General features: G+C 39.0%; 1 protein-coding gene across 2 annotated transcripts; it reads right to left on the bottom strand.

The window, feature by feature from the left end:
- EREG (epiregulin) lies at window positions 205-20099 on the bottom strand. 2 transcript variants are annotated; one of them, XM_018049581.1, is made up of 5 exons: window positions 19833-20099; window positions 7619-7684; window positions 5625-5748; window positions 4118-4267; window positions 205-2100 (listed from the first exon to the last, which is right to left on the bottom strand). In XM_018049581.1, exons 1-5 carry the CDS (start codon window positions 19879-19881, stop codon window positions 2019-2021), a joined length of 471 nt encoding a protein of 156 aa, XP_017905070.1. In that variant the 5' UTR covers window positions 19882-20099; the 3' UTR covers window positions 205-2018. The 2 variants fall into 2 exon arrangements, with proteins under 2 accessions (XP_017905070.1, XP_017905069.1); XM_018049580.1 differs by having other exon boundaries at window positions 7619-7705; window positions 19833-20098.

Genomic DNA, 21605 nt, shown 5'->3' with positions numbered 1-21605 from the left:
TAAAGAACAAAAAAAACACAAAACAAAAAACAATTAATATATTAACAAATTGATCGTAGTTTTTAGACCCTTATTATAAAGACAAAAAAAAAACAAAACAAGACAACACAATTTAATATATTACACAAATCTTGATCGTGAGGTTTTCTTTAGACCCTCTTTAGTTATAGAGTATGTCTTTATTATAGTATGTTTTCTTTTAGACCCTCTTTAGTTATAGAGTATGTCTACTGGGTTACTGTGTTGTCTTGGTGGGAAGCCACAAACTAGGTATTTATGCATTGGTTTGCATTTAGTCTCAATACATTAGATATAGATAGATCTTTCTAGAAATATATATAGTGAGAAATTTGTAAAATAAGGAAGATAGACTAAATATGAGCCAAATTTTTTTCATTGTTTGTAAGAAACATGAGCTAATAGCAATGGTTTTTTTAATGTTTGCCCAGCATTATCTTCATTAAAACATTTTAAAAATTAATTTTTACCCATCAAACCAATCTGTGTCCTATCTTTTTTATTATTTAATATCAAATTATAAGTAAAAATTTAACTTTTACAGGGGCTAGTGTTTAATCTTTATTTAAGCATCCTTAAATAAAGATTTAACATCCCAAACCACTTACAATTAATTATGTAATATGAATTGAAATGCTCAAGATAAACCAATATGACTCCTTTTTGTAACAAAATAAATGGATTTCAGATGATTTCTTGGTTTGTCAATAAATTTTTTTGAAACAATCAATATCACTCAAAATAAGCAGACCTCTCTTACATACAGTAGATGTCAATAAGGATGTGTAGGATTAAAAACATATTCTTATACAGCATATTTGACTTCAGCTATATTAGTGGGAAACAGAAACATGCTTTTAGATCTCTTTAGACCATATATAGAATAACTGTCTTATATTATACTTTAAAATAACACTTAGTCCATCAAATTTTGGACTAATTTAATTGTAGAATTCTTCAGCAAAGTTCATATAGAAATAAATACTCTTCAAAAAAGAAGCACAAATTTTGGCTTCATGTGTGGACTTTTTTATTAGTTCATGAGCAACAGTTACCTAGCATAAATGTACTGAATAAAAAAAGGACATTGTGAAGCTATACATAAAATTACATAAAAGATGGTAAAAGTTTTCTCAATTCATTTTCTTAAGGAAAATCTATTAGATCAGCAGTCCCCAACCTTTTTGGCTCCAGGGATGGGTTTTTTGGAAGACAATTTTTCTGTGCACCAAGGAGAAGTGAGTGATGCGGAGAGGCTGTAAATACAGATGAAGCTTTGCTTGCTTGCCTGCCACTCACCTCCAGATGTGTGGCCCATTCCTAACCGGCTGTGGACTGGGAGCAGTCTGTGGCCGGGGGTTGGAGACCCCTGTATTAGACGGATGACTAATAGCCATAGGAGTTGTGAATGGGCATAGAGAATTGCACACCATCCTTCCAGGCAGTAAACAGTGAGGATGTGTGAGTGGAGGGAGCAGAGGGTGTAGTGTTTAGCCCAAGACCTATATTTGCTTCTCACCTGTTCCCATAGCACTAGTGTTTCAAAACATGGCACAGTGGTGCCAACTCAAACACCGAACTCTGATATAGTCAAACCAATTATCATTGATTTGAGGAGTAGAAAAATATATTAAATTGGTTTGACCATATTTTTGGCTTATAGAAATCTGTCGCACGCTTACACTTTCTAAACAGTGAACTGGGCATTGCTCACTCCTATGTACTGTACACCAGGCAAAAAAGTTTTCAGTAAAGCATGTAGCCCAGAAAAGGATTTCTTACAAAAATATCCACTTTCCTTTTATATTAAATATTTTTGTACATTATACATTATGCAATCTGTTAAAAATAAAACAAAAATAAAAACTTTTCTTAGCATATTAAAAAATACATCATTGTTGACTTAACATATGACCCCACATAAATATTATTAATAAAATAAGAATATTAACATAACCAGGCATGCAGTGCATTCCTGCCCATAAGCTTAATGGCACCATTCAGACTTGCGGCAATGCTGGATCCCCTGAGGTCACTCTTTCATATTCCTTCTTGGGTTCTTTACTTTTTCGATTTCTGTACCTAGAAATATTCAGAAATGAAATCATTAGCAATGTAGTTAACAGTAATAAGAGCAAAGTATGCTAACAAAAGAAACAAATACTTGGACTCTAAAGGTACTTTAGCACGGTGCTTCCAGAATGACACAGGTAACCAGGTTTAGGCCGAAGGTGAGAAAAGAGGAAGGGGGCAAGGAGTTGTTTCCCTGGACAAATAATTTTGGGAGGAAATGGTGAAATGCAGTTAAAGAACTTCTCAGAGGAGATGATCATGAAAACTGTAAAATTCCAGGACAGCATGTGACCACATTTAATCTGGACTGTTATCATTTTTTTCTTTTTCTCTGTCTTCTCTTCCCTTTTTCTTCCTTCTTTCCTTATTACAAATAAGAAAAAAAGTACAAATACTTTGAATATCACTATTATATTCTACCTATCATGTTGATGTAATGTTATCACCAATAAAAATAAAAATAACATTTATCAGGCAATTACTACGTGACTGACAATGTTTTAAGTGCTATATATTCATTTTTTATTTTATCCTTACACTTAGCATTATCAACCTCATTTTACAGATGAAAAAAGTAAAGTAAAATGGATTACATAACCTGGCAAGTTCTCCTGCCTAGGATTCATAAATCTAGGGGTTCAGAATCTTCATTCACTCATTCTTTAAAGCTTCATTCATTCATTAAAGCTATCTACCTAATATTGTGAGTTCATTTTCTACCCATTTTGAAGATGAATCATGTAGACTTAAGGAAACTGCATAATGTTTTTGCTTAGTTGAAAACCATGATTAGGAAAACCTTTGTTTAACTTGATCTGGCTACTTGTCAACTAGACAAGCCAGGGCATGTCAATTCACCTCTCTGGGTCTCACTTTCTCATCTTTCGAAAAGAAAGGATTGTAGTTAAACACCTTTCAGGTGTGTTTCAGTTGTAATAATATTCAGTTATGTGATCGTGACTAATTAAAAAGGTATTATAATAATTTGATGAATACTTAGAAGTAAACACGAACCAAATAAATTTAATCTTGTAGTAACATTTTTGGAGCTTCAAAAGTAGAAGTGCATTATTTTCAGCAAAAATAAAATAAAATTCACTCAAATGTACACTGAAAAATTTGTAGCCCTTCCAAAGTAAGAAGGATTTCCTAGAGACATTTTAAAGGCAGCTACTATTAAGTAGGGCTTCCCAGGTGGCATGGTGTTAAAGAGCCAGCCTGCCAATGCAGGAAACTCAAGAGACTCAGTTTTGATTCCTGGATCAGGATGTTCCCTCGCAGTAGGAAATGACAACCCACTCCAGTATTCTTGCATGGAAAAGTCCATGGACAGAGGAGCCTGGCAAGCTACAGTCCATGGGGTCTCAAAGAGTTGAATAAGACTGAACACACACACTATTTAAGTCATACTATTCCTGATACTAACCTTAAAAAACAGCCAATCTGATATACTATCAAAAGTTTCAGTGCCCACTCAGTAATCAGCATATATCAGTATAGAACTATACACAAAGATGGAGTGTTGAAGATGGAATTTTAAGGGATTGGCATGAACCAATTGGACACTTGTTTCTACTAGTCTGCCTTAAATTTTAAGATCCTAAGCCTCTGGGGTTATTAATTTACAAAGTATATTTTATGAAATACAAACTTCAATATAATAAATTGAATTCAAGTGGCTAAATTTAACATTGGCATGACGCCTTATGATTTACTTTTGCATGTGTTATACTCAATACTGACAGTAATCCTGTCATTAATGTGAATAAGGATTTCTATTTGTATTTTATAAAGGAAGGAACTGATACTCTTAGTTTAAGTTGTATAAGGTCACAAAGGCAATAAATAACAGAGCCCCAAACAGAGTCAAGTCCAGATGTTCTGCCGCTGAAATTTCCTTAAAAATATCTTTAGTGCAGAGTCTGTCTTTTCCCACTAAATAATACTTTGCCATATTTTTACCCAGTTTGTGTGCCTTGTATAAAGGTAATTTACAAAAGAAGAGTGTTAAAAAACACTGGCTTACCATCTGCAGAAGTAGTATATGGAACCAGCAACTATGACAAGGAACAAGATAACAAGAATCACAGTCAAAGCCACATATTCTTTGCTCAGAGGTTTTTGGACGGTTAAAAAGAAATGCTCACACCGGACACCAGTGTAACCCACTTCACACCTAAAGGACAATGGGAGAGAAAGATCAATTATTTTTGGAGCATTACTCAGCCATTAAAAAGAATACATTTGAATCAGTTCTAATGAGGTGGATGAAACTAGAGCCTATTATACAGAGTGAAGTAAGACAGAAAGAAAAACACCAATACAGTATACTAACGCATATATACAGAATTTAGAAAGATGGTAACGATAACCCTGTATGCGAGACAGCAAAAGAGACACAGATGTATAGAACAGTCTTTTGGACTCTGTGGGAGAGGGAGAGGGTGGGATGATTTGGCATTGAAATGGCAATTGAATGGCATTGAAACATGTATAATATCATATATGAATCGAATCGCCAGTCCAGACTCAATGCATGATACTGGATGCTTGGGGCTGGTGCACTGGGATGACCCAGAGGGATGGTACAGGGAGGAAGGAGGGAGGGGGGTTCAGGATGGGGAACATGTATATACCCGTGGCGGGTTCATGTTGATGTATGGCAAAACCAATACAATATTTTAAAGTAATTAACCTCCAATTAAAATAAATAAATTTATATTAAAAAAAGAAATCTTGGTTCTGAATTAGTTTCATAAGAAGTCATCTCACACTATAATGCAAGATATCAACAAGGTCTGCCAAAAGTTGTAAAGATGAATTCAAAGACTGACCTGAAAGCTGGCCCAACTTTGATAAAAGAGCCCCATGAAGCTCTCAAATCGCAACTGTTATATTAAAATGATAGTCTGATTCAGCTGCCAATGTGGATGGTGTTTTGTAAGTTGTGTGGGTTTGAGGTGCTTTTTGTCTAAATCAGTGGAGTCAACGCTTGTAACAGTAGCTGACATATAAGTCCAGTGAAAAGATTAAGAGTTGACCTGCTCTTGTGGTAAGTGTGAGAGGAAGATATCTGAAGCCCTCCCCACTCCACACCCCTGGAGTATCTGTATAATCTGATAACTACCATTTGTTCCCCAACGTAAAAGAAGGTGGCACCAGTGGTAAAGAACCCTCCTGCCAATGCAGAAGGCATAAGAGAGCTGGGTTCGATCCCTGGGTCAAGAAGATCCCCTGGAGAAGGGAATGGCTACCTATTCCGGTATTCTTGCCTGGAGAATCCCATGGACCGAGGAGCCTGGTGGGCTACAGTCCATAGGGATGCAAAGAGCCAGACACAACTGAAGCGACTTAACACACACAACACAACTTATAAGAAAAACTCAATAAAGTTTCTAATAGTAAATATAAATTGCATGCTAATAATACTAAAAACTGCAGCCCAGGGAAATAATAGAGTACTTATTAAGAAGATAAAAAAGAGAGACAATGTGGGTTTTTAAAATATTGGTTGTTTGTGTTTGGCACATTACCTGCAGTAATTTTCACTCATGTCCACCAGGTAGATACACTGTCCATGCAAACAGTAGCCATTCATGTCAGTGCTGCACTTTGTTATTGACACTTGAGCCACACGTGGATTATCTTCAGTTTGAACTGTGAAAGAAAAGGAAAGTGCAATGTATTCTGTTACTTTCTTTGAAATAGTACCGTCCTTTCATAATAGTAACCGTTCTCAGGCATTTGTGGACAAAAAGTCACTTTAGTTATCATACTCTCTAGACCAATAAGCAAAACACTGGATTCCCAAAGGAAAATGGACTAAACAAAATAAAAACTGGGAATAATAATTCTCAAAAGACAATATTTAAGGTTAGAAAAGGTAAGTTGAAGGCACACACGAAAAATCATAATACTTTACGGTTATTCACTTATCCAAATAAGGGTGTCTAATTTTTTCAAATAGTTCTGACATTTACAAGCTGAATCCATTAATTAATTTAAGACAGCTTAAATCTATAGCGGGTTTTAAGCCAACAAGACTTGTTTTGGTGTGCATTCTCTGGTAGCTCAGTTGGTAAAGGATCCGCCTGCAACACTTGAGACTAGGGTTTGATCCCTGGGTCAGGAAGATCCCCTGGAGAAGGAAATGGCAACCCTCTCCAATATTCTTGCCTGGAAAGTCCCCATGGAAGAACCTGACAGGCTACAGTCCTATTGGGTCAAAAGAATCAGACATGACTTATGACTAAACCACCACCCCAAACCCAAAATCAATCAAAGTCTCTAATGATAAGAGCTGAACATGACCTAAACAAACCCTGACTTATAAATGCCTTGGTTACACAAATACAACCATGAAAATAGTAGCCTCTTTAGAACAGCACTACAACCTACATACAAAATTTACTTTAGAATATTTTATTAAGAGCTTTTTTTTTTTTTTTTTACAGTTTATTTACTATTTTTGCCATGTGGCATGCGGGATCTTAGTTCCCAAACCAGGGATTGAACCCATGCCCCCTGCAGTTGAAGCATAGAGTCTTAACCATTGGACCACCAAGGAATCCCTAGAATGTTTCATTACTAAAATATTAAAGAATCTAAAATTTGAAGAATCTATATGAAATAATCAAACAAGGCATCTTGACTGTAATACTCTTGTTCAAATAGCCAAAAATAGGGAGCGAGGCAGACCAAACCTCTAGAGTATAGTGAGGAAGGACAAGAAAGGAGGTGTACTACTCTGGTTACTCAGGATAACTTTGAATTCAATAACTCAGACTGAATATAAAGCAGATCTCTCCTGAACCACAGTCAGAGTCCTCTGGGGTCCAAAGGTAAGACTGCACCACTTATCTGTGTGCACGTATGCTAAGTTGCTTCAGTCGTGTCTGGCTCTTTGTGAGACTGTGGACCATAGCCCATCAGGTTCCTCTATCCATGGGATTTTCCAGGCAAGAATACTGGAGGGGGTTGCCATGCCCTTCTCCAGGGGATCTTCCCTACCAAGGGATCAAACCCACATCTCTTACATCTCCTGCATTGGCAGGCTACTTCTTTACCACTGATGCCACCTAAGCACAGTATTCGGGTTGTATTAAGTACTCTATAGATAGTTTCTGAATGAATGCTGTAACTCAAAATAAAGGACATCATTTGTTCCTTTTACAAAAAATAACAACGAAATACTTGATCTACTGTGTACAAAGCTCAAATTTGCCTATTTTGCCTGGGATCCAACCTCTCCCAATGGTTTCATAGCAAAGCTCTGAAATGATCAAAGGGAATCTGATTTTCTTTGTTCCCTCTCTTTAAGATCAAATCTTCACATACAACTAGATATCCGGTCCCTTTGCCTCCAGTTACTCCTTTATATAATTTTTCCAGATCACTGAGTTCTTTTGTTAATAGAGTAGCTATTCCCCCCTCTTTTTTCCACTATCTCTTATTTATAGTCTTTAAGTTTACATTTCTGTTAAGAATGCATAATTATTTGATGCAACATTGACAAAGCTGGGCTTACCTAATGCTGTGCAGTTATCTCCCGACTCTCCTGGGATACATGAAGGAATCACAGTTGTACTGAAGACTGCTTGAAGAAGATAGAAAACTATTTATGGAGAAAAACAAAATATATAACTAATGCTTCAAGAAAGAAACTCTGACCAGATTTCCACATAATTACAATATTTGCAGATTTCTTTTAATTATTTCAAGAATTTGATCCATCTAAATCCTGAAAGAAAATAATTCATGGAAACAGGTATATCACTGAAAATAAATGAATACCCAGCTCTGTGTCCCATGGTAAAAGCCTTGGCATTACATTCAGAGTTACAAACTTGACCTGCTCCAAACATTGCACAGTAACTTTTTCAAAGACCTGGTTTTAACATTTGATTTCTTAAGAAGCTGAGTAACTGGAAAATTTCCACCGTTTTACTTCATGATGTGTTCAGAGCAATGATCCAAAGTAGAACCTATCACAAAGAAGGCTTCAAATAAAACTCAGCTTCTATTTATGGTCACAATGAAATAGGACTCTCAACTGAAGATACATCAGTTGTTGATTTAAGTACCTAAGGTACTCTTTGTATTACACATGAAAATATTAATAGATTTTAATGAACAATATGTAATCTAAGTAAAGTCAGAACATATCTTATCCAATATGGGAAGGAATACACATGCTATATGAACCATACTGAGCCTTAGAATACAGCTTCTGTCATCCAATAAGAGATTAACAAGGTGCTTCATTGTGTGTCTCCCCTGAAAAGATAAATGTTGGGGAACTGGCACCAGGATGACTCAAGAAGTTTGTGAATTGCATGGAAGGAATAGGGAATTGCATGGAAAGAACAGGAAGAATCCTTTTAATTGCAGGAAGGTTTACTGCAGAGAGTTTTACTCTTCTTCTTAGGAGTCATGTATTTGCTCTTTAATCACTCATTCCAGGTTATATGAGTAACTGTTATATAATAAACATTATTGGTGGTGGTGGTGGTGGTAGTAGTTGGCAGCAGTTGACATTTCTTGACCATGTACTATGTGTGGGCATCTAGATTTTTTTATGGTCTGAGCCACCAGGGAAGCCCCCAAAATACTGGAGTGGGTAGCCATTTTCTTCTCCAGGGGATCTTCCTGACCCAGGGATCGAACCTGAGAATCCAGCATCGCAGTACGATTCTTTACCGTCTGAGTCACCAGGGAAGCCCATCCTTACCTATACTATCTCTTTAATCCACCCAGTGACTCTTTGAAGAAGACATTACTGTTCTTCCCATTAGCCATATGAGAAAAGTGAGGCATAAAGAGTTTAAGTAACTTTCTTCAGAGTACACAGCAATGTTGTTTGTTGGCCACATTACAGAATTTGGAAACAGGCAATAACACTAGAGCATAATGGACATTACAGGGAATGAACTCAGCTAAATATAACTGAAGCAGAGTATTTAACGCCATAAAGAGGCAACAAAGTATGGTGGAAAGACAATCCTGGGAGAAAACCTGAGCTATGCAATTTTGGACAAATTAATTAAATTCTCTGGATCTCAATTTTCCCAAATTATAGAGTCGGGGGAGAATTAAACGAAATGAGACTCATGAATGTTCCATGCCATTCAACAGCAAGCTTGTTTTTAGCATATGCATATGTGGATAGTGCCCTCTACTGGTTTATGCTGCTGCTACTGCTACGTCGCTTCAGTCGTGTCGGACTCTGCGACCCCAGAGACGGCAGCCCACTAGGCTTCTCTATCCCTGGGATTCTCCAGGCAAGAAACTGGAGTGGGTTGCCATTTCCTTCTGCAATGCATGAAAGTGAAAAGTGAAAGTGAAGTCACTCAGTCGTGCACTCTTAGAGTGCACTCAGTCCGACTCTTAGCGACCCCATGGACTGCAGCCTACCAGGCTCCTCTGTCCATGGGATTTTCCAGGCAAGAGTACTGGAGTGGGTTGCCATCTACTGGTCTATAACAAGGTTCTAAATCTCTCTGTACTTTGGTATTTTAAAGGATAATTATTCCATATAATAAAGAATTTTATTTTTTCACAGAGGAGGTGTGTACATGTTAAGCAAATTGAGTATGATTTGGGTAAAACATAAGCATCAGAGTTTGTAATTTCTTAATGTTTCAAACTTGACACTGATTATAATCCTGTGAAGTAGTTATGTTGACCTCAATAACTGCAGTGTAGCTAAATTAAATGTCTTATCCAAGACCAATTATCTAGAGATTATAGAAGATAAGGGTTAGGAGTACATCTTATGACACTGAGTCTCATAATCTTTCAGTGACTTGAAAATATATTTTGGAAAGTTTAGAACTATCACCTCCCTGCTTCATATTTCTCCTACAATATAAATGATACTTTGATTGTCCTTACAGGGGAAAAAAAAATCTTTCTTAAATGACAAAAAAAAAAAAAAAAATGGCTAAAATTTGGATTCCACTGTCAGCTGAACAGAGATGGAAAAGGATAACTTTGTCCACACATTTTTTCAGGGGTGAATTAGCTAGAGTTTTATCCAAGCCAATATCATTCTACTTCTCGATATAATTTTGCCATAAACTTTCACTCGTAAAGAATTACTTCTTTTAATTTACACAATCTGCTCAACACAAGCTGGAGTTTTAAATGTGTGTTTTTACATCCCCGACATTCCGATTCCTCCATGGCTCTTCAACTGATGAAAGGAGACATTATCCATTCTCCTACTGCAAAAGGGCCGGCCAGGTCCACTGTGCAAATGCACATTTCTCTGAAAAGGATCGTTTCTTCATTCTTTGCAGAAATCAGACACTAGCCTTTCCTGTTCAGAACTGCTTACAAATGCAACCTGCAACTATTATGATAAAATCCAGCTAATTGCTATGAGGTGTTGCTTATTAGTTGTTGTTGTTTTGTTCTCAAAGGTTTTTCATATTGTTAGTTTTTCCACTGTTGGAAACCTTGTTCCAGTTGGTCAAGCCACAAATGAAATATTTGTCTTTGTGAATTAAAGAATGTTCAGGGCAGGGAGTGCCTCCACAAAAACTGGGCTGTCCTAACCTGTGACGCTCCCTTGGACATAGTCCATCTCTCAGGATGGTTTCTATGAGACTTGGTACATTAATCCCACATCCGGGTATTTTATAGATGGAATGGTAAATGATTTTAAATGTAGTTCTCAAATGACAGTGTTTAGATTACACTTTAATCATAGATATATGTAGTCAATGAACTACTGTGTTCAATTCTTGTGTGAGCTCAGTCGTGTCTGACTCTTTGCGACCCCATGGACTGTAGCCGGCCAGGCTCCTCTGTCCATGGAATTTTCCACACCAGAATACTGGAGTGGGTTGCAGTTTCCTTCTCCAGGGGATCTTTCCAATGATCCAGGGATAAGATACGCATCTTTTGTGTCTCTTGCTCTGGCACACAGATTCTTTACCACTAGCACCACTTGGGAAGAATTACCACAATTGGTTCTAAATGAACTACCCAAATTGGTTCTAAATCATGTGTTCATCCACACAGCTCTATTGCTTCAAAAGTGGTTTTCAAGCTTTCCTCAACCTCACATTTAGCCCAGGGCCTTGCAAAAAGGGGTAAAGGAATTGTGGGGAGCGATCAAAAGATTGGAAAAGTTAACCCATGGAGAATTTTAACATCCAGCATTCATATCCAATTATAAATCACTACTCATTAAAGTCATACAGAGATACATGCTGAAGTCCTATCTGTATATTTCCTTAATCTTTCAGTTTTTCATGACTTTAGTGTTAATTGAACATAATGATCTTTCTCTAGGTCAACTGCAAATCTTATATTTGAATTTTTGATCTTGACCATGGGTCCCTGCTGAGAAAATACAACCCTATGATATTATTTGGATATAGAGTTTGGATAATGTCAGCAAACAGATTGGTGGCCAGCCCTACATTGGTAACTATGATACAGAGGAATTCCACGCTAAATGGTAATTTGTAAACACAAAATTAGCCATTGGAACTTCTATGTCAATAATGTTATGAAAACAAAACTGTCTTTGGAGCCCATTATTTCTGTCCAATTTCCAAATGGGTTTCAGGAATTTAAAGCTCGCCTATTCATCTACCTTCACCTTTCAGAGATTTGTTTCAGTGAAATCTCAAATATGCCAGCAGGAAGTGGCACCGGTGACTCACAGGATACAAATCACTTCTACTCTGTGAGTCAGGGCCGAGCCTACACCTTACACAATACTGGGGATAGCGCGTGGGAGAGGCTGAGTGCCATCACCCCAGTGGGGGGTGGGGGGGGGCCAAATGTCCTGGGCCATGGGGCATTAAGTGAAAAGCGCATGCCTGACCTACAGAAGGAATGCTACAGGTAGAAAACGTCCTTTTTATTGCATACGGTTTCCTTTGTCCTTGCTTCCTTCTGGCCACACTGAGGGGCCATCTAGATGGAGACTGAGATTTGGTGACTGGTTAACCAAGCCTATTCTGCAATCATCAACTGCAATTCTCAGAGATAAAATGACTCTCCTGAATAGCAATCAAGTCAAATAAAAATGACCCAAAATAAAATGAGATGGGTTACAGAATGAAAGGAATGCACCTTATTTTCCTAATTTAACCTTTTAGGATTTTAGACCAGAACAGCAAACTCATTATGAATCATGTAATTGCCCAGCCCAAACAGGCAGCAAAATCCTCTTTGTTCACACTTCTGCTTGGTCACATGCCTACCTACTCACAAGACTGTTAGTTTTCTACCTTCTTCCAGGGCAGTCTGTAATTTTAGGATTTGTCTTTAACATACTGGGCTTGTTAGGTCTTGTATACTTTCTTTCAAGGAGTGAATATGCCTTCATCATTTCCAGATGTCTTTTTGTCTTAAATTCCACTATTAGATAAAGTTAAAATAACTGTAAGTTCTGTTATCACATCAGACACTGAAAAGACCTACTGAAAGTACTTTCTAGTAACAGCCTATTTCTCAGAGAATAGCATATATAATAGTATATACATATCATAATGTATATCTATATAGCATAAACCTTGCTTCCTGCCAGCAATCATCTTCTTTCTACAGCTTTTAATGTTAACTTTACCACTAAGAATCATTAAAAAGTAAATGTAAAAGCCAACAGTAACTATTTAGATAAAAACAGGATAACAGAATGAAACCAGAGGTTGATATAATGACAGATTACAAATAAGTCTTTAATTTTTAATTTCAAATACAGCCATAAGATCTTCCTTGTAAAGTGTCAAGAGAAGATGTAATAGGCCATAGTTTTCAGTTCAGAGACATTAAATAACTCTTCAATTCTGGCAGTAATTTCTAAATCATACTTCAAAATGCTCATATATTTTGGTTATCATACAATACTATACTTAAAACTATTCAAATCAAGAATCATGTGCCAAAATATGAAACTAGAGCTTATTTTATCATAAAAATAGATTTAAAGCTGTCTATCTTATTCATAATGGAAATGTTCTCATAATATAGGAGAAAGCATATCAATTACTGAATAAAGTATACAATTTGTACTAATCTGGATGTTTTGAAATTCTGTGACTTAAGAGCTCTAAACGTGCAACCTCTAAAACCAAAGATTCATCTCTAGGGTATTATTTCAAATTATCTATTGAAAATGTATTTTTTTCTTCAAGATAATATTTCACAGAAGATCCTTTTAGCACCTTTTCTATCTTTACCCCCTTCCATCTTGCTTCTTACATGTATTCCCATTGATTCAATTCAGAAATTTAAATTGCTATTACATTATTGTCTCAAAAGAAAAATCTTCTAAAGGAGAAACAGTTTGGATAAGTGTGTGCCATTTGCCTTTTCTTCCTTCCTTACAGTCATATTTATTGTGGCCTACAACTTTGAAAACTTAACATTTTTAGAAGCATACTAACTATTGTTATTATTCATTCTTTACAGAAGCACATTGCCAAAAATGAATTTGCAAAAGGATAGTGTTTTCATCAGTATGTATCAAAAAAAGAAAGAAAAGAGGAGAAAATAAGTACAGAAAAGATAATTTTAAAAGCCTTAAGGCTAACTACATTTCATTCCAAGAATCTGTGTGATGCACCTAGCATAATGGGAGCTGCTAAGAAATTTTATTTTGTGAAAATATATTTTTTGGTTAACATTGGAGACTTCAACTTTTGTGCAAAGCATATGTGCATCCTTAGCATAAAAGAAGGGTGGGAAGGGCTTAGTTACACTTGATAAACGAGAGGGAAGGAAAGCAACTTAACTTACACTAACTTTTTAGTAATTGTCTGTTTCTAATAATATTTGTTCAACAAATATCTACCAAGAGTCTTCTATATGCATGATACTGAACAAGATGCTGAACAGTAAACTGATGCAAAGGGCATAGCTTCTGTTCTAAGTAGAGGCTAGATCCCAGGTGGTGGTGAGGGAAGGAGTAACTTCATAGATGATACCATGTTTCTGACCAGAAAATACCAAGGAAGGTGGTGCCATTAAAAGAGTAGATAACATAGGCAAGACAGCAGATTTGTGGCAGTGTTTGCAGCTAGCAGACATGAAGGAGGACATAATGAATGAAGGAATCTGGGTCTGCAGTTCATATATCATTTATTTATATGAGGTACCTGGGGAAAAAGATCTTGAGTAAAAGAATAGGAATGGAATTGACAGGATCTATTTGAAAGTCTTCTGAGGAAATACTACCTTTAAAAGATGGAAGTCATTCAAATGTTCCAAGGAAAAAGTATGGAATGGAAAATCATAGAACTTCGGAAATAGGTGGCAAGGAGTGGATAGAAATGACCAAGGAAATTGGAGGAAAAAGGAAAGTTCAGTCTTGCGGGAGTCAAGAGAACAGAATTATGAAAGGAGGCATGGGGTGGTTAGCAATGCACTCCATCATAAACAAGATTCATCTTTATTCAGGGAAAATGGTATTAAATGGCAATAAAACTTGCTAAGTTGATTTTTTTAACGTTAGAATTGCTTTCATATCTGCAATGAGGTTACCATTAACATGAATTTTATTTGTCTTAGTAACTCAAGCACTGATTATTCGAACTGCAACTTATGAGCACAATGTTTCCTAGCAATGGAAAACATCAGCTGGTGCTTCTCACCCTGGAGTAATTTTGCCAACCAGAGACATTTAGCAACGTGGGAAATATTTTGGGTTGTCACAACTAGAGCTGCTACTGACATCTAGTGGGTAGAGACCAGGATTGCTGCTAAATGCCCTGCAATGCATAGAACAGTCCACAAGAAAGAACTATCCAGTCCATAGTGTAAATAGACCCAAGGCTGGAAAACCCTCCCGGAAGATCCATGAGGTATGAAGCTAGTTCTAGCTCAGAGACTGTTTATCTCTCTGCAGCTAAGTTTCCCTTATCTCTGAAAATATCACCGGGGAGCAGGGTGGAGTAGGAGAGAGAGAATTTAGATTAGATTAAGGTTACTCTCATTTCTAAAATAATACTTTTTCTTGCTGATTATCCATCATTCATTATGCATCACTGCCCTATCTCCCTCCCTCCCTTTCTCTCTCTCTCACACACAAATACACGTATACACACATCCATCCACACACACACAGTGCTGATACACTTAAATTTTGTTAGGCATACTGTCATTGAATACAGACTACATTGAGATAGAAATGGGGAAAATAAGGAGGAAAAAGTGTTCAGCTTTATTAAACTATTGAATTTTCAAAAACTATTGTTCTGCCAAAATATTTGACTTTGCAAGGACATTTTCAAAGAACAGCTGTCTGAGTCAAAACAGAGTGCTAAGAACCCTAAATAGAGCACCATTCTCATCATCCCTCCAATGATAGTCATCGACTGGTTAACATAAGTCTGTTACAATGTGAATGACAAAAGCCGAGCATCAGTAAGGAAAGACAGGGTGGGATACACACTTACAGTGTGATAAGAAAAGAGTAGGATAGGAGGATTCAGAGAGAAGCAAAGCGGCAGGGGGCGGGGGGCGGGGGGGGGGGCCGCCGGGCAGACTGCAGATTAATTTTCCAGTGGTGAGAGAAAGATGGAGGGAGGTATCAGAGAAGCCCTGATATTTTTCTTCAGTCTTAAAGGATGAGTAGAACTTTCACCAAAAGTGAAGTGAGTTGGGAGCATCCACAGTAGATGGCACACCATATTTTAAAAAGGAGCCTTACAGGCTGTGTAACTCCTTTTAAAGTGTGTCTTGTCATTTATAAACTGGGAAAAATAATGCCTTTCCTGGCTACAAGGGAGTTACAAAGATCAAATGAGGCATTTTCCTAAAACAACACTTACTACTACGGATAACAACGCTAACTTTAAAACTGTTTCTCTGTTATTTTTAATATTATGATACTTATAACATCCATATACAATAACCTAACATCATAGTCATTATAATCTCCATTTTACAGATGAGAAAACTGAAGCTCAAGGAAGAATAAATCTTTCCAAAAGTATGAAATAAAAGAAGCGGGATGTGAAACTACATTCTATATACTATGTCTCAGTGCAAAACTGTAAAGTATGATACACACGTGTGTATATAAACTTATACATATACACATTATTCATACATACGAGAAAGAGAGACTTTTCCCCTTATCCTGAGGATTTTCAAAAAGATTTGTATTTCACTTACTTTCATTCCTCAAGTTTAAAATTCAGGCTTTTTGACCTAAATAATTGAGCTAACTTTTTTTCTGGACAATTATCAAGCTATCTTGGGTATTATTAACAGTATCCTAGTTAATGCTTTAACCTAGAATGTCTCTGAACCTTTATTTGCCCTGAAACCAGACATCCAGCCTTAACATAAACTGCATCGCCAGAGGACACTGAGTCTGTTGTGTTACTTCATTTTCCAAAGGTTCCAGAACTGCCATATGAAGGCAGTGGCTGTCAGGGTGCTCCTCCCTGAGGAGCTGTGCTATTACAGCTTTGAGGAGTCTTCCCATTGTCTTCAGAAGGAATGTTTCCAACAGCAGTTACAGCCATGGGAATTTGCATAGGCCTATATTCAGAGTGAAGACTGACAGATGAGGAGACCACACCTAAATATACAGTCCCTTCAAAGAGGATTTCTTACATGACATTTGCATCTCCTGGGTGATCATTCACCAGGAAATGGGAGATTCCTGGGCAAAAATGAACAGAAGACATTCAAATTCGAGTTTTCCAAAGTGACTATGGGACCATTGCACTTTTTTTAAAAAACCAGATAAGTAGGTCTATCTTCTCACTGTTAATAAAGTCCGCTGTGATTCCAGCTTGATCCCTTGTCAACACTACATTCAGTTCACAATATTGTGAATGATCCAGGGAATAAAAAGAATGTGGGTTTCCTTCTCCCTGACTGCTTTACTTAACGTGCATCTAGGAAACTATGAAAATAGAAACACAGGTCTCAGTCAACTGACGTCAATGATTGCTTCATAATAAAGTCATTTCCTGGGTATTAAAAATGCTGAATATAGGTTAAGTAAAAATGTAACATATCTGAGCAGAGCTTTAAGAAATAATCTCATCTTTTCTGTGCCTGGTTTTTTGAGTGATGCCATCAGGTACCATTTTTGCACATATGCCAGTGCCCGTAACAGGTCCTAAGCTCTGCAGCAACCCCCACACTACTCTAGGACTTCTCTATTAGAATCAGTTACTTTATTATGCTCCTGATAACTAACTCTGCAAACCTCTGGCTCTTTACACATTGACCCAGAATGACCTTGACATTTGCTGTCTCTAAGTCCTTTTAAGGTATCTGACATCACTGAACCTTGGTTTCTCCGTTTGTCAAACTGGGCTAATCATCTCTACCTCATATAGTTATTTTAAGGAGTAAAGGATACATGGAAAACACCTCACACACAACATGGTTAGTTCACAGGAGGCATCTGCCTTCCCAGAGCCTGGATTTGGGTCTCAGGGCTGAACCACACACCCCAATTACCCAAGTTGCTTATATGGCAAGATGATGCGGAAGGCAGCTACGGTGCCTGGGTCAAAATCCAGACCGGAGAGGCCTGTCATCGTGTTTCTGCCCACGATGTGTCATCTCAGGTTGTGCCAACACCAGGCAGCTCATAAACTCTCAGGGTCAAAAGGAAAGCTCTAAGGCAAGCCATTGCCTCACTGAGATCTATGCTTCTCAGATTTCAAGAAAGAATGTTTATTCTGTCAATTCTCTATCATTGTGCAATGAAGTATGGATAAATTGTCTTGGATCTGTCATTCAGGAGCATGCTCAAAAGCCCATTTAGGTATCCTTGAACACGTTTGATTTTTAGATCAAGAAACCCTAAACATTAATTGCAGACTCAATATACATTTTTTTTCCTTTTTATTTGGGAACCATCAATATCAAATATTTATAAAATTTTAAAGTGACCAAATGATTGTGGGTTGTGTGTAGCAATTTAAATCTGCATGTGTTGGAAGCAGAAGATGGAAATGAAAGTGTCTGTATTTTTTTCCACAGACATAAATACATATAAATTCCACACACAAAAAAGGCAATAATAAAATGTTTGCTGAAAACTCAAATGAATGTCTCTTTTTCTTGAAGGATAGATATTTGGGAAAAGCATTTCTAGGTACTCTTTAGTTTACGGGGGAAATGGCAATTTCAGAAAGAACAGTTGGCCTTGCCTTTTTTTCATGTGCTTTGGAATAAGACTATTGGACTTGCATACCTGAATAGAGTGTAGAGATATGATACAGAACTTCAAACAGGAACTTTGCTAGTGGCAGAGAAATACCTAAACAAACTGGGAAAACAGAAACTGACCGAGCTCATTTAGAAATGGGCTTGGCAGCTGATGAAATAGGTGAACTATAATTAAGTAATGCAATAAAGGAGTTAAGCATTTTTATGACAACAAAAACACACACAACACATAAGCCAAGTGGGTAGTTACCAGGATATTCATAGGATCTTGATGTCTCAAGTTAGAATACTCAACCAGTGGCCCAGAACAGACATTTGCATTGTTCAAAGCAACCTTACAGGTAGGGGGGGAAAAAAAGTGTTAAGCTATTCTGACCTCTAGGTTGACATCTAACTCTAGGAAGACTTCATAACAAAGATAGCAAAGCCACATTATTTACTGAGAAACTCCTAGCAAGTTATTCTGAGAAGTTTTGGTAGAAACCACAGATCCAGTTCCCACCTATGTATTTGAACTTGGACAAGTAAGTTACAAGTATGCATAGTATGCATGTCATTAGGTCTCCTAACGCCTAAGATAAGGTGTGTCGAAATAATAATTTAACTGTCACATCCTGCACGGGTAGAGTTAGGGGAATTCGCCTCTTTGCAATCCCAGAAATAACGCGAGATTGGCAACCTTTATTTCCTTAGGAAAATTTTCATAACAGCTCCAAACTCTTCTTGAAGTTTAGGAATTAGCATTATTTTTTTTTTCAAAACCAGTAAAGTTACATAAGGATTTTTCCCCCTCTGTCCAAAAAAAAAAAAAAAAAAAAAAACCAAAAACCAGCAACTGAATTATCTCAAATAAAAAGACATGCATTAAAGTACGCTCAGCCACCACAAGCTGCGTCTGTGTTTGTGTGTTCAGTCGTGTCCACTACAGGCTGCAGAGTGCAATTAACAGTAAGTGATGAGAGCGCTGCCCGGGAGTCTAGGGGAGGCGGGAGGGAAAGGGGACCGGAAGCGGCAGGGCCCGCGTGTTCCTGCAGCTCCAGGTGAGCGAGCTGCGTTTACACTCGTGGAGTCCGGAGCTTCAGCGAAGCCGGCGCCGGCGCACGCCAGCACCGCAGAAAGCTGAAGCCCGCTTTATGTAGAAAACTGAAGGCCAGGCGGGAGGAAACCGCTTTTCTTTCCCAAAGGTCTTTTATAGGCGCGGGTCTAGTCTCTTCTCCCGCCTCCTGTCTTCGCCCTCACCCCAGTTTTCCCTTGTCTTTGGATTTCTTAGAACTGTCAGATTTTCCTAAGGCGGGGGCTGATCTTTTCAACTTTTTATTTCTCCCAACACGGAGCTGTATTAATTCACGCAGAACACTCAGCCCAAGTTCCTTGATGAGCGAAAGGCATATTGAACACCGATCCCCGCTCCCCTACCCCATCGCATTCCATCCTCAGCGGGAGGAAAGGACCGGACTCCCCGCCCAAGGAGAGACCTGGTTGGAAGCGGAGGACCCTGGAGTCGGGTGGAAAGTGACAACTGCGCCCCGGGCCGCCCGAGTCGCGTCCTCTGCGTCGGGAAGGGGCGGGGGACTCACCCAGGACGAGCAGCAGCGTGGGGACCTGGCGGGCGCAGCGCGACTCCATCCTTCTCGCGGTGAGCGTGCGTGGGGCCGCGGGGACACGGGGGCTCCGGCGGGCTGCGGGACGGGTCCGGCTGGGCTGCGGGGGCGGCGGCGGCGGTGGTTGGAGCTACGCGGGACCACGCGTCCCTCGGACACCCGGCCTGTGTCTGGCAAGTGAGCTCCACGGCCGCGCGCTGCGACCTTTATTAGCCTGGGGAGGGGCCTGAGTACTCACTAGCGAGCGGGGTGAGGTACAAAGTGCCCGCAGTTTCATAATCGGCCCGGGGGAGGAGTGGCCGGAGGACGGTCCGGATGTCGTCCTCCCGCTCTGAACACCTGAGAGTGACAGAGGAATGAGAAAATGCCCTTCTCGTGAGCCGGGGACTACTCCCCAAACTTTTCCATCTCCTTCCCTGGCTCCTGCGGGAGGAGTGGGGAGCGTGGACCAGAAGGGTTGGTTTTTGGGGTCACCTGCCGGATGGTGGGTGGTTTGGGTTGCTCTGGGTGACGGGCGTTAGCTTGAGTCAGTCAGTCTCGGCCAGGGCTGGAGCTCCCAGTTCGTGCTTTTGGAAAGCTCTGTGTGTGTGTGTGTGTGTGTGTGTGTGTGTGTGTGTGTGTGTGTGTGTGTGTGTGTGTGTGTGTGTTAGTGACCTATGGACGTTCTTGAAATTTGTCAGTGGCTTCTTGTATTCACACCCGCCACCCTCCAGAGGTGTTTTTTGTTTTTTTTTTTTTTTTTTTTTGCGTGTGTGTGTGTGTGTCTACACCTTCCTTTGCAGCCCCTCTGCTTCCAGCGTGCTGCGAGCATTTAAGGCTTCCAAATGTAGTGGTTATGAAGAAAAGCCCCTAAATGATGCTTTCCCCATCCATCAGCCTACTGCTTTTAATTTAACTTCCCTGAATTTTGCCTTAATGCTGTCACTCTTCTGTACAAATTCATTCAGTGACTTTCCATTGCCTTTTGGAGAAGACCAGACACAATTGTGAACTCAACAGACTTATCCATTTCAACTCCGGCTAGTTCACCAAGACAAGTTGTCTAGCTGCAGGCAGGCTGGGAAACACTCTGCCTTGGCTTATTCCCGCTGTCCTCCCGGAGCCAGCAGAGTCCCAGTTTGGAGAAATAGAGCCAAACCTATTCACTTTCATGGTTCTCCTCAAGGGCCTGGATTGCTGGGGCCTCTCTCTCCATTCTGATCTGTCACAGCTTGTGTTGTTTATCTTTCGGCTAGACTAGATATTGCCTGGAGAATCCCAGGGACAGAGAAGCCTAGCGGGCCCCGTCTATGGGGTCACACAGAGTCAGACACTACTGAAGCGACTTAGCAGACTAGATATAGAATGCTAGAGGGTACTTTACACCTGATGAAACTACTTTGAATTAACTTTTCTTATTTGTCAGTCCTATCTTTGGCTCTGCTCAAATGTATGAATTGCCTTACTTGTTGTTGTATTTACCCTGTAGGTCCTAAAAACAGTGAGTTAATATAGCAATACTGACAGCATATGCTGAGATGTGTTTAGTTGCTCAGTTGTGTCTGACTCTGTGACCCCATGGGCTATATAGCCCACCAAGCTGGAATCCGCGGGGATTCTCCAGGTAAGAATACCGGAGTGATTTGCCATGTCCTCCACCAGGGGATCTTCCCAACCCAGGGATCAAACCCAGGTCTCCTGCATTGCAGGTGGATTCTTTACCAGCTGAGCTATCAGGGAAGCCCATACTTCCCTGACATACTGACAGCA

Source organism: Capra hircus, chromosome 6 (assembly GCF_001704415.2).
Source record: "Capra hircus breed San Clemente chromosome 6, ASM170441v1, whole genome shotgun sequence".
Lineage (NCBI taxonomy): Eukaryota > Metazoa > Chordata > Mammalia > Artiodactyla > Bovidae > Capra > Capra hircus.
This window is presented reverse-complemented; position numbering and strand designations above follow the sequence as displayed.

What these genes read in the sequence shown, in the direction of transcription:
- EREG (XM_018049580.1), bottom strand. Translation starts at nt 19,881, where the DNA reads ATGGAGTCGCGCTGCGCCCGCCAGGTCCCCACGCTGCTGCTCGTCCTG. An exon ending in AGATAACTGCACAGCATTAG is followed by an intron (nt 5,749 to 7,618) that starts GTAAGCCCAGCT and finishes TTTCTTTCACAG; the next exon opens with TTCAAACTGAAGATAATCCA. An exon ending in ATATACTACTTCTGCAGATG is followed by an intron (nt 2,101 to 4,117) that starts GTAAGCCAGTGT and finishes GAATATTTCTAG; the next exon opens with GTACAGAAATCGAAAAAGTA.